This window comes from Centruroides sculpturatus, unplaced genomic scaffold (assembly GCF_000671375.1).
Source record: "Centruroides sculpturatus isolate CEXI.00-Female unplaced genomic scaffold, Cexi_2.0 scaffold8, whole genome shotgun sequence".
Classification (NCBI taxonomy): Eukaryota; Metazoa; Arthropoda; class Arachnida; order Scorpiones; family Buthidae; genus Centruroides; species Centruroides sculpturatus.
In genome coordinates, this window is record NW_019384535.1 from 150,466 (window position 1) to 165,054 (window position 14,589).

Sequence of the window (14,589 nt, forward strand, 5' to 3'; positions counted from 1 at the left end):
AGTCACCACTGAATTTAGACCAGGCTGCAGTTAACTTGCCATCCAATAAAATGGTTTAAAAAAGTAGCTTTGAATAATTGAATGAATGTTTTACATAATTTATAACAAATAATTTATCTTTTTTTTTTTTTTTTACTAAATATCAACTTGATATCGCGCAAGTTTAACAAAATTGAGCCAGTCAAAGTTGAGTCGCAGGCATCAGAAAACAGACTGCTGCGTCACCCCCGTCAGTGAACATAGACTAGCTGATAATTTGCATTTAAATAATGTTACAATTGCAGTATTTCTGAAACAAATGATTATTTTAGCCTCATTTTAGCATGCAATGATCATGTGAATGATATAAGCAAGTTTAACAAAATTGAGCCAGTCAAAGTTGAGTCACAGGCATCAGAAAACAGACTGCTGCATCACTCCCATCAATGAACGTAGACCACTGCATATTTAATATTTTGTTGCATCACCTTTCCAAGACGCTACCCTGCACAAAGTCGTGGCGTTCTGAAAACACACCTCTCCATCGCACCCTGAACGACCTTTGAATTAGGAAGGACTCCATCCATCTGAGAGCCTTGCTGCTTATCCCCAACGCCGCCATCTTTTCTAGAAGCCCGTATTGACACACCGAGTTGTATGCCCCCTCCAAGTCCAGGGCTATCATATAAGTCCACTTGTGTTGGGCGCGGGCCATTGCTATTTCGTGATGGACTACAACGAGAGCTTCCTCAACTCCTCAATACGGGAGGAACCCAAAGTGATCTTCTTTAATCCGGTTTTCTCTCACCAGCTTTTGCTGTATTTGCAGTAGACCATGCGCTTAAAAGTCTTTACAATTTGTGACGTGAGTGATATGGGCCGGTACGAGCTCACCTTAGTAGCTGGTCTTCCCGGTTTTGCAATAGGCACTATCGTTGCTGTTTTCCAGTCGGGTGGACTCTCCCCTTTTTCCCATATCTCGTTAAAACTGTCCAGGAGGTCTCATAGCCCCTCTGTCGGTAGTGCCCTCAGTTCCTAGGCTCCAATTTGGTCCGGGCCCGGCGCCGTGGATTTCATCTTCCTTATTGCGAGATGGATATCTTGAAGTGTAAACAGTTTCCCCCCCTTCCTCGCTTGACCAACCTGGATCCCTTTGGGGCACAAAGCACCCCTGCGGCCTGGGGTGACCAAAATATTTTGCCAGCGCTTCCACCTGTTCGTAAGGCTCAACCAACACTTCTGGGTTAGTAAGAACATGATAATCGTCTGCATCTTCCTGAGGGGTCTGAAAATCTGATAAATGGATGATTTGTCAAGTGGCCGACCACATGTCCTGTACCACCACTCTCGACACGACTGCCGTACGATCCTTCATAGCTCCGCACTGAGTCTCTTATACTGGACCCACCAGCTCTGTTACACCATTTTCCTGACAAGTCGAAACGCCCTCCTTTTCTTCGCTCTCGTTCTCCGACACTCTATAGTCCACCACAGCGGAAGGCCCTGTGGCAAGTACCGGGAAACCTCCATCGTGTCCAAAACTGCCCGCCGTATCCTTCCTATCATTCCCTGGTAGGTGCTAGGACCGAGCTTACTGCTCTGCCTCATACACTCGGTGTACTTCCCCAATCTGTTCTTTTCAGGATCTGGGATCCCATTCCTTTCTGAGGGCCCCCTTTCATTTTTACAGACAAAACGATCGGGTGATGGTTGCTAGTAAGTTCATCCCCACTAAGCTCCCACATTATGTCTCCTAACAGGTCTGTCGAGCTCATCGTGATGTCGATGGCTGTGCCTCCGCCAGTGCTGAAATGAATGGGCTCCCCCGTATTTAAACACCCGATCTCCGCCGTCGACATCCAATCAAAAAGAATCTGTCCTGCAATGTCTGGCCTCCTGCACCCCTCGTCCCAGTGAGGATGATGGGCATTCCAATCTCCCCCTATCAGTCGTGGCTGATGATCTCCCTGGATAGCTTCTTCGAGAGCCTCCTCCGTTAGCTGTCCATGCGGGGCATACAGGTTCACAACCGACAAAGGCCTATCTGCCACAAAAACCAAAGTTTCCTGGTACTCCAGCCCGCCGTCCGCCACCCCATGCCGTATATGTCTGGCCGGCCACTATTTCGCTACCACGGTGAGAAGACCCCCCTGTCCTACCGGATGGTCCGAACAAAATACCGTAAACCCTGGTAACCCAAATCCAACCCTTGGCCCCAGCCACGCTTCTTGAAGCATGATAATGTCCACTGTGTTGAACCATTCCGCCGTGAGAATCAATTCCCTTTTTGCCCTTACCCCCCTCGCGTTCCATTGAACTATCCAAACCATATTCTGCCCCTGAGCCCGATTATCCATTGTTGGGTTTTCCTATCGATTGGCACCTGTGTAATTTTACCAGTTCCGCTGGTGTCGTCGGAGAGATGTCCTCCATCGATTGCGCATGCGTTGTCCCCTTACCATTCCCTGCCTCTTCCCCTGATTGAACTTCTTCAGTGTCAGAGTACGCAGGAACCCTTCTCTGCTGGTGCGTAAGCCCTTTCTTCTTCTTGCTAAGTTGCTGGTCTTCTCCTTCAACCACTTTCCAAGGAGGGTGCTTTTTCCTGGACCTATTGTTCCCTCCAACCCCACACTAACCCTGTCCCTTGTCCTTCCCCCCAACGTTGTTTTCTGTGCCCATTATTCTGTCCCCAACCTCTGACTTATCGCCCTTAATTCCTAATGCAGGGCCTCCACCGCCACTTCAAAGACTGCTAGCTTCTGTATAATCGCCTGCTGTTCTTCGCTCGCTGTAGCTCCACCATCTTCTCGCCCTCCTTCCTGCTTCCGTCTGCTTCTCTTTGATCCTTGTTGACCTGCCCTGTGTACCTGGGACATGTCGGCTGCCACCTTTTGAGCATAAGTTTGGGGGAGCCCCCTTGGGTCTGTTTGACCTCTGCATACAAACACCAATTCTGCACACACAGTTTCAACATTTGTGCTTCCTACCTATATAGTGGACACTTTGTCGACTTAATGCTGTGGTCCCCGTTACAATGGATACACCTATCCCGTTTGTGTACAAGTAGCTGGGTCATGGTCCTCCCCACACCGCGGACACCGACGTCTCTCCCGACAAAACTTCGCCGAGTGCCAAAAGATAAGCAGCGGTCATATTGCCTCGGCCGCAGGATGTATCTTTCACATGGGAAATGTTGGTAGTACAGTTTTATCGATGTAATCGGTACCGCACTCGCTACCAAGAAGAAAACCGTCTGGCTTGGCTGGTGGACTTCGCCATCCTTTCGCGTGAACCTGCGGACCTCAATAACCGGATGCCCGGCCTCCCACAAGGCCTCCAGAATTTTCTCGACCAGTATGGAAGTATCTACCCCGCGAATTAGGTAGTCTGTCTGGGCACTATACAGCGCCAAACGCCCCCGAATGGGGGACCCTGCCAAGTCCTTAATTTGTAGCGCACCCTCTATTGCCTCCCTGTCCCTTGACTTCATAATCAAGAACCCGCTCCTCGCATACCGAATATCTGTCAGGGACTCCGGTCTTGGAAAGTGCGGTTTCAGTGGCTGGTACACTTCCGCCGGCCGAAGCCGCCTAAGAGGAGAAACCCCTTCCAAGAACACCGTGTATACGTGGTCCTATGGTAACTCAGCCCTTATTTTCCGGAATTTATCCAGCTCGGTTAACCTGGAATAAACCCGGAAGTTAACCGTCTCCTGGCAGTGCCCCGACTCCGCCAGGTCCAATGCCTCCCCCGGTAGTTCGACTACCTCCACTGTTGTAGAATATGCTACAATACCTCCTACCTGTTCCGTTGACCCACAACCCTGGGATACTTCCAGACTGTTCTATACTCCACTCGCTCTTCGCTCACTCTTCACTTCAAAAGCACTCCCACGCAATAATTTCCAAGCAAAAACCGACTCACAACTTCTCTTCCTTATCCGTCTTCCATTGAAAGCTAATGATCCATCATTGTTAAACCACTCAGTGAAGTTTCCTGCCAGCGCCATGGTTTCGGAGTGTATGAACACCAGTGATATTGGTCAGTTGACATTTGTTAATGGAACACTTGCTTCAGAACAATACATTAACATTCTACAATATTGTTTACTTCTGTCCATAGCAAAGCTATATCCAAATAGAATCTGCATTTTCCAGCAGGATGGGGCCACATGTCATACAAGCACAAAAATAATATAGTGGCTTACAGAAAAGAACACAGAAGTTCTTCCTTAGCCATCCAACAGCTCAAATATTTCACCAATTGAGAATGTATGGAACATTATGAAGAGACGCCTGCAAAAAACACGCCCTTGAACAGTTGAAGGATTAAAAGATTCCATCTTATCTGGAATTCTATAATGGCAGACGAATTTGAACACCTAGTCAACAGCATGCCAAAATGTATAGAAGGCATTTTGGCCGCAAAAGGTGATGTAACAAAATATTAAATATGCAGTGGTCTATGTTCATTGATGGCAGTGATGCAGCAGTCTGTTTTCTGATCCTGTGACTCAACTTTGACTGGCTCAATTTTGTTAAACTTGCAAGATATCAAGTTGATATTTAGCAAAAATAAAGATTAATTACTTTATATTTGTTTTAAATTATGTAATATTCATGCAATGAATCAAAGCTACTTTTTTGAAACCTATCTATTGGATGGCATGTTAATTGCAGCCTGGTCTAAGTTCAGTGGTGACTACTGTATAACAACTCAATAAATGGTTCATTAAGAACTAGGGACATGTATAGCAGTTCATACTCTGATCTTGGTTGTCAAATGAATTATTATTCAAAAAACTTATCACTTAATGACAGAAGTGAGGTATCCAGTACCGATTTTTCTTCCCATAATTTTGTATTTTTGAAAATAGAAAGATCTGTTGACAAAATCAACATGGATTGCATTGAAAATAGGAAGATATCTGTTCTATCAAACAGCTTTTAAGCTGCCAAATTGTCTTTTTTCATAATCCATCAGTGCTTTGCTTTACTCCATACCTTCAATAGATATCTATTTAAATTAAGAAACTAAAACAGAGCTAAAATTAATTTTAACTGTAATTTATATATTTATAAAGACAAATCTGATTTAAAACTGTCAACAAAATTGTCAAAAGTCAGCATAAATATACTGAATGTATCACGTCTGCAACTATGGCAAAGGTGATTATAGCAACTACTAACAATTAAAAGTATTGATCACATAAAAGCTGTTTGAAAAATAGCTAATTAAAATAAATAATTAATCGACGCACACTGGAACAATACTAATAATCTTTCTAAAAAACCTATAACCGGCGTGAAATATGTTCATCAGGCCTGATGAAGGACCCAGTGGGATTCGAAAATATTAGCGTAAGCAATTGAACATATTTCACACTGGTTATAAGTTTTTTAGAAAGATTATTAGCTAATTAAAATTCTCAGGTTTTACTATTTTTACTTTACTTAAGTCTTTGCTTCTTCATACAGTTTTAACATCTGGATACATCTACATTCTAGACAATCATAAGTATGTTAAAGTCATCAGTAAGAAATCTCAAAATTCTCTGTTGTAAGGAACAGATTTTATTCTGAAATGGAATTGTCTAAAATTTATTATACTTTTATGTAAGAAAGGTGCCACAAAATTGTATAAATGTCAAATAGATTTAAAAACTGTATCTCAGAAATATATGATTACTAGCTGTTACCCGCGGCTTTGCCTGCGAGGATTTTGCAAGCAAACCCCATTTATATTCAGTATTTCAACAACCATAGTAATTGTTATACAACACCTACCACTGAGAATGATGAGAATTGCTGAGAATCAAATGAACTGATTTCAATTTGATCAATTTTCTGGAACATTTACAATCGTTCCATAATCAAACCAATATGCAATAACAAATTTGAATTTAAAACAGTACAAACATTTGGTTAAAAAATTGAAATATATAAAAATATTTATAACAATGTCTGAAATGTTATCAATTTAATACACCTAAGTACTCAATGAAGACTAAACGCAGTTAAAAACAAAAAAATCTCATCTAAAATAGTACAGTAGAAGCCGTTCTTCCGGTTAAGCCTTAATCCTCTCCCTCTCCCCCCGCGGGGGAATTTCGAAAAATCCCTTCTTAGTGTGCATTCCCATGGCATACCCTACTAAAACGCAGTTAAAAACAAAAAAAATCTCATCTAAAATAGTACAGTAGAAGCCGTTCTTCCAGTTAAGCCTTAATCCTCTCCCTTTCCCATGGGGGAATTTCAAAAAATCCCTTCTTAGTGTGCGTTTTTATGACGTACCCTAACTGTGTACCAAATTTCACCTCTTTAGGTTTAGCAGTTTGCTCTGGTCAATAATGAATCATTGACTCAGTCAGTCAGGACAAGTAATTTTATATATATATATATATAGTATATATAGATGACAAACTTGATATCAAATATGTTGATTTTATACTTTTCTTGTTTGATTTCAGATTTAAATTACACAATTTGCATATAGCAACAATTTCTTTTTAGATATTTTTAAGGAAACCAAAATATTAGAAATAAATTTAATATTTTTAATGCATACATGAAAATACATTACATGCATGCATCATATTTATTTCTTACAAAAAATAACATGTAAAGATCAGATCAAAAGTAATATATGAAAATGAAATATCCACCTACATTAATATGGAATGTGACCACCTCTTGCAGTAATGCAAGCTTCACAATGACATTACCATACTGTTGATAATTGGTCTTTGCTACTCTAATGAGCTACTAGATGCATTGTTCTTCCAAGTCTCTGCAGATGTTAAGGCAGCAGCATCATCTGAGAGCATCCACCACTTGTTCTATGGTGTTAAGATCTAGAGACCTCACTAACTAATTCATGCATAAAATTCTCTTCTGATAATTGGCTTACCAGCCTAGTTCAGTGGACTGAGTTTTTTCTTTTATAATATAGATGTACTGTCTATTGTACTTGCACAGGGGGCAAATAATGGAAGTCCAGGATTTCATCCTAATATTTTCTGGTAGCTGAAATCCTCTTGGAAGCACAGAGATCTATGCATCCACTAAATGAGATGCTATCCATAATGCTTTCTCCATGTTTCTTTCATGGATATTATAGCTGTCCCTTGTTCTCTCCAGTAAATTTTTTGTAAATTAGTTAAGTGCATGCAATGCTATATATAGTCAAACATCAATATAACACTACCTTCATAGAGTGACAATGCATACTTATGAATGAATCTTCCTTATAAATATTAAATAGGAAATCCTTTGGTACCTTAATTAGTAAATTACAATTTTGCAAATTTGAACGTTACAGACTTCAATACTTTGAAGTACTTCGGTTTAATATCACACTTGATTTACTGCCAATTTTAGAGATTAACAAGTAATAATGCTATATTGAGGTTTGCTGTACATATCAATATTTTTATCATCATGTAAGTGTTAATATAGTGTTATAGTGTTTAAGTTAAAATCAACCTAACACAAATATTAATATAAATTAAATATTAAAAAAATCAACAATTTAATTTTACAAATTTAAATCTGGCAATTACAAATTTCTCAATCAAATAAGTTTTCTTACAGAAATTGTGTTTAGCATTCTAAGTTATTGATAACATAATTAAATGGAGTAACCCAAATTATTGTTATAAAATATGAAAAGCATTTTTATTATTATAAAATAATTTGTCATTTACTTTGAGATTTTATTTAGCTAAAACATCAGTTGAGGTAAAAGTATAGAATTTAATTATTTTACCAGAGTTAAGTCTAAAAATAATCAACATATTAGATTTTATAAAAATTAATATATTTTAATCTGTAGATTCAGATATGTGGTTACCTCAGCCACTTACTAAAGACCATAAACCAGAATCTCCTGCCGAAAAGGAACGTATTTATAGCGTAGGAGGGCTAGTAATGAATAAAGCTGGAGTAGAGAGAGTGGTTTGGAACAGACCTAGGCTCGGTCATAAAGGACCAATCCGCAGAAGTACGCATTTTGACAAAATACCATTTTTAGCGGTGGCAAGATCGTTAGGTACAAACTTATTACATTTTTTACTAGTAGCATGTAAAATTTTTAAATGTTAAATAAATTAGCAAGTTACTTCTCATTAAGTTTTATAAACTTCAAGATCATTTAGCAATATAGTTCTCTGATCTTTCATGTTTTTCTACAATAAATCATTAAGAATATATTTATATTTTAATTCAGGCGATCTATGGAGTTACAACTATCAACAAGGAGAATTTGTAGTGAGTCCAGAACCTGACGTATGTGTTGTTACTCTTGATCCTAAAAGAGACAGATGTGTTATTCTCGCATCCGACGGATTGTGGAATATGGTGACTCTATGGGATGCCGTTCGCTTAGTACAAGATGCCGAACAGGAAAACGAACGTTACATTCTTGAATCGGCACATAAATCATCTATAGTAAGTACTTAGTTATTAATTCTTCATCCGTTTTACCACAAGATATTATATGAATATAACGTGCTTTATTATTATTTATGTAAAGTTAATTACTAAGTGTGTTTGTTACAAAAAGTTCAGTTTCTAATGAAATTTTCTATATTAAATTTGAAGAGGAGAGTGGAAACATGCTATAAGTGACCAAATATTTAAAAAACAAAAAAGTATTCATTTAAAAATAAAAGGATAATAGCAGGTAAATATGCAAGCAAATATATCTGTATTTATGTAATTTAATAAAATATGATTATTTAACCTATGTTAAATTTTACCACTATTATATATATTCTTGTTATTCTATTGTCACTTGTACCACTTTTCCACCGAACCCCTCATTTAAATTCAATTTTTTGCAAAACGTATTAAGCTCCGCTTAAAAGTATTATTATAAATACATTTATTAATTTGATATGTAAAAATTTTTCCATTTAGAACAAGCAGGCTAATAATCCATCTAAACTCTTGGTTGATCGAGCTCTGAATCGTTGGTATAACTTAAAAATGAGAGCTGATAATACTAGCGTTGTTACAGTATTGTTAGATCCGCCAGGACCTCCTAAAAGTGAAGTTTTACTCAGGCAAAGGGTAATGCAGAAATTACGTCCAAGAGATGAAATTGATCCATCCGGAGGCAAGTTAATTATAAAATAATTTGCTTTGTTTTTAATTTTAATTGTGCTTTTTATATAAGTAATTCGTGTTATCAATAAAATTTTTTAATGTAAATTAAATCAAAATAGCAGAAAACTTTGAAATTTATGTTGTATACATGCAAGAGTGAGATGATAATATAATTTATATATAGAATGTAGAGACAAACATTGCAACAAGCTAAGATATAGTTTGTTGCAATGTTTGTCTCTACATTCTATATATAAATTATATTATCATCTCACTAACTCACTATTATCTCATAAAAAAAGTAACTATTACAATATTTGTCTCTACAACATGTGTGGTACCCTCTCTCCCTATTATCTTTAATTAAACTGTATTTGTAACTTGCTAAAATTATTTTTATCAAATGCACTATTGTATATAAAATAAATATTTAAAATTAAAATAATTGAAAAAAGTAACTATTACAATATTTATTTTTCAAAATATTTTATAGGTCAAGTAGAAGGAGATAGTTGTTATGCTAAATCTATTAGAAAAACCGAACCAGAACAACAAGAGGATTGGCTCCATAAGAAAAAACTTGATTTTTCGGAAAGTCGTAATACTTACCTACCGAAACCAGTTGTTCTATCGCCAAAGAGTGTTGTTACAAAACGTGTAATGGCAGATAAACATTCAGAATGTAATTCGTGTTCCTCACCTATATGTAGACAAGAAACATGTAAGGAACAAAGTTCACATAAACTAGAAGAATTTGATTCTTTAGATAATGCATTGTCTAATAATTCTGACATTGAGTGCTCAAGATTAAAACCAGTGTCTAATCAAAATTACGTCGATTCAGTTGCTAATGCCTGGTTAGAAAAGAAGACAGAAGCAAAATTAAGCATTAAAGATGTATGTTTAAGGAACTCTCTGCAGTCTAGTGAGATTTCTGGTAAGGAGCAAAGACGATTATCATCAGATAGGGAGAACAAATTTAGTGGTGAAAAACACTGTTCATCTGAGATAAACTCTACAGATATGGATGGTATCAAACAGAGTACTCAATCAGATGATGAACAGGAAGGAGAAGGAGATGACGATGAAGAAGACAGACGGAAATCTGAAGACGATAAATCAGAGGTTATAGTGGGTGTAAAACGAAAATTTTCAGTAGACAACTATGGTTCTAATTCGTCGGCACCTCCACTTAAACACCTGTGTGCACACAACCGTAACCAAAGTTGGACAAGTGATAATTTTTCTAGCTGTCGAATTGCAGCAAGGGCAATATCCAGTCCACACTGCACGAGGACTCGACACAGACTTCGTAAAATGAAAGCATAATTTAATTGATTTTTGTACAGTATAAAGATTTAACATGCGTCGCATGAAGAAATTTCTTAGATACAGCCGTGCACAAAATTAAAAATCTGTATAGATTTTCTTATGCTGGCGAATATGAATCTACTTTAAGTATATAATTCAAATGTGTTTCAAGAAGACAGCTTGTAAGTGAACATATTTAATACAATAGTATTAATAATTAAATATTTCTTTCGCAAAAGTAGATGAAGAGATGAATTTTTTTTATCTGTGCAACTTTTTTACAGAACTAAATTATACCTCATTTGAGTTGTATCTAAATCCTCTATTGAGGAATAGAAGTCATTGACTTGCTCATTTTTAAGAAACTTGTATCGACAGTAAACAGTATATATGTATATGCATATATATGTTTATACTATAAACTGTTGACTACGAATGATGATTAATTAGCTCGTAAGATGTTTCAATGTGTTAGTAAATAGACGACCAATCAAATGACCTCATACAAACAGTTAGGTGCTCATGATCCACTGTTTGAGCCCTGTTAAAAAGGTTTTTAAATAGATTGTAATTATTTATTTGATGCACATAACTAGGTTTAGAAATACAGTATAACTTTACTAGAGTTAAGAATAGTATCCAGTTATTTTTATAAAATTCTCTCCGATAATTGGGGGAAAACAAAAATAAAAAAAATGATTTCAATTGTAATCTTTAGAAGAATCTCAGATTCCTCTATGCCAAATTTTCTGTCTTCTAAAGACAGTTGACTAATTCTTGTAGCGTAATTACAATCATTTCACTCATTGCAGTTATCGCTACATATCTGTAGCTGTTAAAGACATGCAAAATAAAAAAAAAAGAACCCATCCAGGTGTAAAATGAGGAATGTTGCAGGTACTTTGGAATAACTTATCCTTTTCATAATGCAATATAATTTTGTAATGACAGTCATATCATTTTTAAATGTTAAATACAGATGTCATATGTAGGAAAATAAGACTAAAAAACAATTTAAGACTTTTTTTTTACAAATCTGCTGTTTATTAATATGTGGGGAAACAAAAAAAAATAATAATAAATAAATTGCACTCGTTCAGGGGAGTGAACTCTGTCCATATTCTGTGATATACCCTGATTTTGTGGTGAAATAGTTTTATTTTAATGTCAGGATATAATGTAAAAACTGCTGTACCTCGTTAGCTTTATAAGATTAGACGATAGTAATTTCGATGTCTTGTCGGATATGTATTGTGATGTCAATTGAAAAGTAAAAAAAGAAAAAATATTGAAAAAAATTCATTGTCATTTCTTATTTAAATTTTCAGTAATTCATATATAAATAAAACTTTTATATAAATTATATTTATTTTGTTTTCTTTATATACTTAATTTATTCATTCTTAAATGTGTATAGTAGATTTAGGAAGTGAAATTTTCTTGTAAAATTAAAAATAACTTCATTGCGACAGTAACAAGCAAAGATTCTCACATTATTTTATATAATTGCATACATACATTTTAAATGTTAAATGGCAAGATTGGCTGCTTATTTGATCAAATAGTTATTTTTTATGCTCCTGCATGCATTATTAGTAGTAACAATTAAAAGTATTTATTATTAAATGAATGTCATTGACTTTTGATATAATACAGTAATATAGGAGAATAATTCTGATTGTTACAGCCAAAAAATTAAATGTTAAATACAGATCATTATACAAGATGTGATGAGATGGCCAGTATTGTGATAAAAAAAGGGATGTAATGCAAGCTAGTATGTAAATAATAGCTGCTATTGCACTGCTTAGCAGACATACAATACACCATATTGCAGTATATTCTTAAATAATTATTTCAAGATCTCTACAGGTGGAAGTAAACAACTCTATGTTGTTTGACTTTATGGGCCCTGTTATATATAATAATTATGTAAAGATTAAGTGTAACTTTATTTAAAATGAGAAACAAATTTTGAACCATCAGACAAAGAAGAAAGTTCTTAGCAATGCAATAAACATAAATCATTATAAAATATAAGATAAGCCTGTTTTTCATAAGCATGAGATTTGTCTAACTTTGTATTTTCTACAATTGTAAGTAGAGGTTAATAATTTGCCCAATTACGCTGATGATGAAAAATCTATAGTATAAATTCTCCAGATTAAAAATAAATTTGTAAAGTATCAAATAATAAAAGTAAAAATTGATACATGATTAATATATATTTTTCAATATACAGTTGAATCTGTATCTCATCTCATGGGAACAAGAGAAAAAAAATTTGAGATAACAGTAATATCTTGAAACCTGTCTTACTGTGTAGAAACCTCTAAGTTTAATTGGAAGTATGGTACTGTATTAATACAATACAAAGTACAGTATTTATCTGTATTAGGTATAAATAAAACCTTGATGCCTGACTTTCTCCCAATAAGTTGCAAGCCAATCAGATAAGCAGTGTTAGTTGCAATTTTGTACTGTATCGTGAAACGTTTCTCAGTTACAATTCATGCTATCAAAATGTAGTCACTGAGCTTTGAATTGATACTTCAGTCTATAATTTGAGATAAACGTGGAAGATACGAGGGTGTTTTTTTTCAACCTCCGATGGTCGATAAAGACAAGTGTAAATAACAAAATGATTTTATTACTATAAGTTAAGTACAAACATGGTTATACTTTTTGACATAATCACTGTAAAGATTGAGGCATTTGTCATATCTGTGGACAAGCTTTCTCATCCCTTCATAGAATGTTGCTGCCAGGGAATTGAGATGGTCTTAACAACATTGTTTTGAAGATCGTCATTATTTTCAAACCTCTGCCCTCCTAGTCACGTTTTCAGTTCAGGAAAGTAGTGGAAGTCATCACACATTAAAAAGTTCCAATCTGGGTGGAAGTCTTCACCACCTTTAAACACCCAGCGTATTGTTCCGATTTAGTGCCAAGCAACTTCCACCTCTTTCCTGAACAGAAAAAGTGGCTAAGAGGGCAGAGGTTTGAGGATAATGACAATATTCAAAACAACATTAGGGTCCAACTCAAGTCATTGGCGACAACATTCTATAAAGAGGGGATGGAAAAGCTCATCCACAGATATGACAAATGCCTCAATCTTTACAGTGATTATGTCAAAAAGTATAACCATGTTTGTACCTAACTTTTGGTAATAAATTCATTTTGTTATTTACACTTGTCTGTTTTTTATGGACAATCGGAGGTTGAATAAAAAAACAGCTTACGTATATTGAATTTAGACTGAAAATGCCAAGTGAAAAATAAATTTTGAGATAGATAAGTTCAACTGTATTTAGCAATAGATACATACTTCACAGCTTTAAGTATAGTTGCAGGCTAAGAAGAGTAGCTTCAACTTTATAGAACACACAATATATGTCAGAACATTAACATTTCATTATAATGGCTGGCTTACTAATTAAAACTTCTTCAGTAAGTTGTATAACTTTCTCAGTGAAAAATATAAGCAGCATTAAGACACATTAGCACAAAGTTAAAATTGTGTGTGACTCTACATGTTAAGAAGTTTTATTAAAATTAATTTTTATATTTTTAATTATTATAAAAAGGCAAAAGGCTTAGTTNGAATCATAAAGAAGAGAGACATATATGAGAAGCAGCTATATACCATGTTAAAAAATCCAGCAATGAGTTGCATAACTTTCCTGGCTAAAACACTTAAAATTTTATTTCACACCATCTGTTATAATATTCTATTTAAAAACTTTTTATATTTTTAATTATTATAAAAAGGCAAAAGGCTTAGTTTTGAGGGTAGAGATGAGTTTTTTAAAAATTGTAAATGACAATGAGTATACTTTTTATTAGGTCTGGCCCCACTCAAGGTAGGACATGACCACAACCTTATCTCTCTACTCTAACCATTAATCACCAAAATTTAATAATATCAATCATCCTTACATATATTTACCATGCCAAATTTCAAAATGTTGAGATTTGCAAAATATCCAGAAGGTGAAATTGGATACAATTATATTTTCTGATTGTTATATACCTAATAATCAGAAAAGTAAAAGCGTGTCTATGTTGCAGTCACAGATTAAGATGACAGTTCTCTATTGTTACTGACAAGGTGATAAACAATAAGATTATAGATGGAAGGCATAAAAATATTAATAACTGGTAAACTTACGCACATATCGTTTATCAA

General features: G+C 35.4%; 1 protein-coding gene across 1 annotated transcript in view; it reads left to right on the forward strand.

Annotated features, from left to right (window-relative positions):
• The window catches only part of LOC111623172, a 28,323-nt gene extending 16,967 nt beyond the window's left edge, over positions 1–11,356 (forward strand). The window contains exons 3-6 of the mRNA XM_023365642.1: positions 7,813–8,028; positions 8,206–8,426; positions 8,898–9,096; positions 9,580–11,356. Of these exons, the coding sequence (XP_023221410.1) occupies positions 7,813–8,028; positions 8,206–8,426; positions 8,898–9,096; positions 9,580–10,415 (1,472 nt within the window). The 3' untranslated portion in view covers positions 10,416–11,356. The remainder of the gene's footprint in view (positions 1–7,812; positions 8,029–8,205; positions 8,427–8,897; positions 9,097–9,579) is intronic.
• The last annotated feature ends 3,233 nt before the right edge of the window (positions 11,357–14,589 follow it).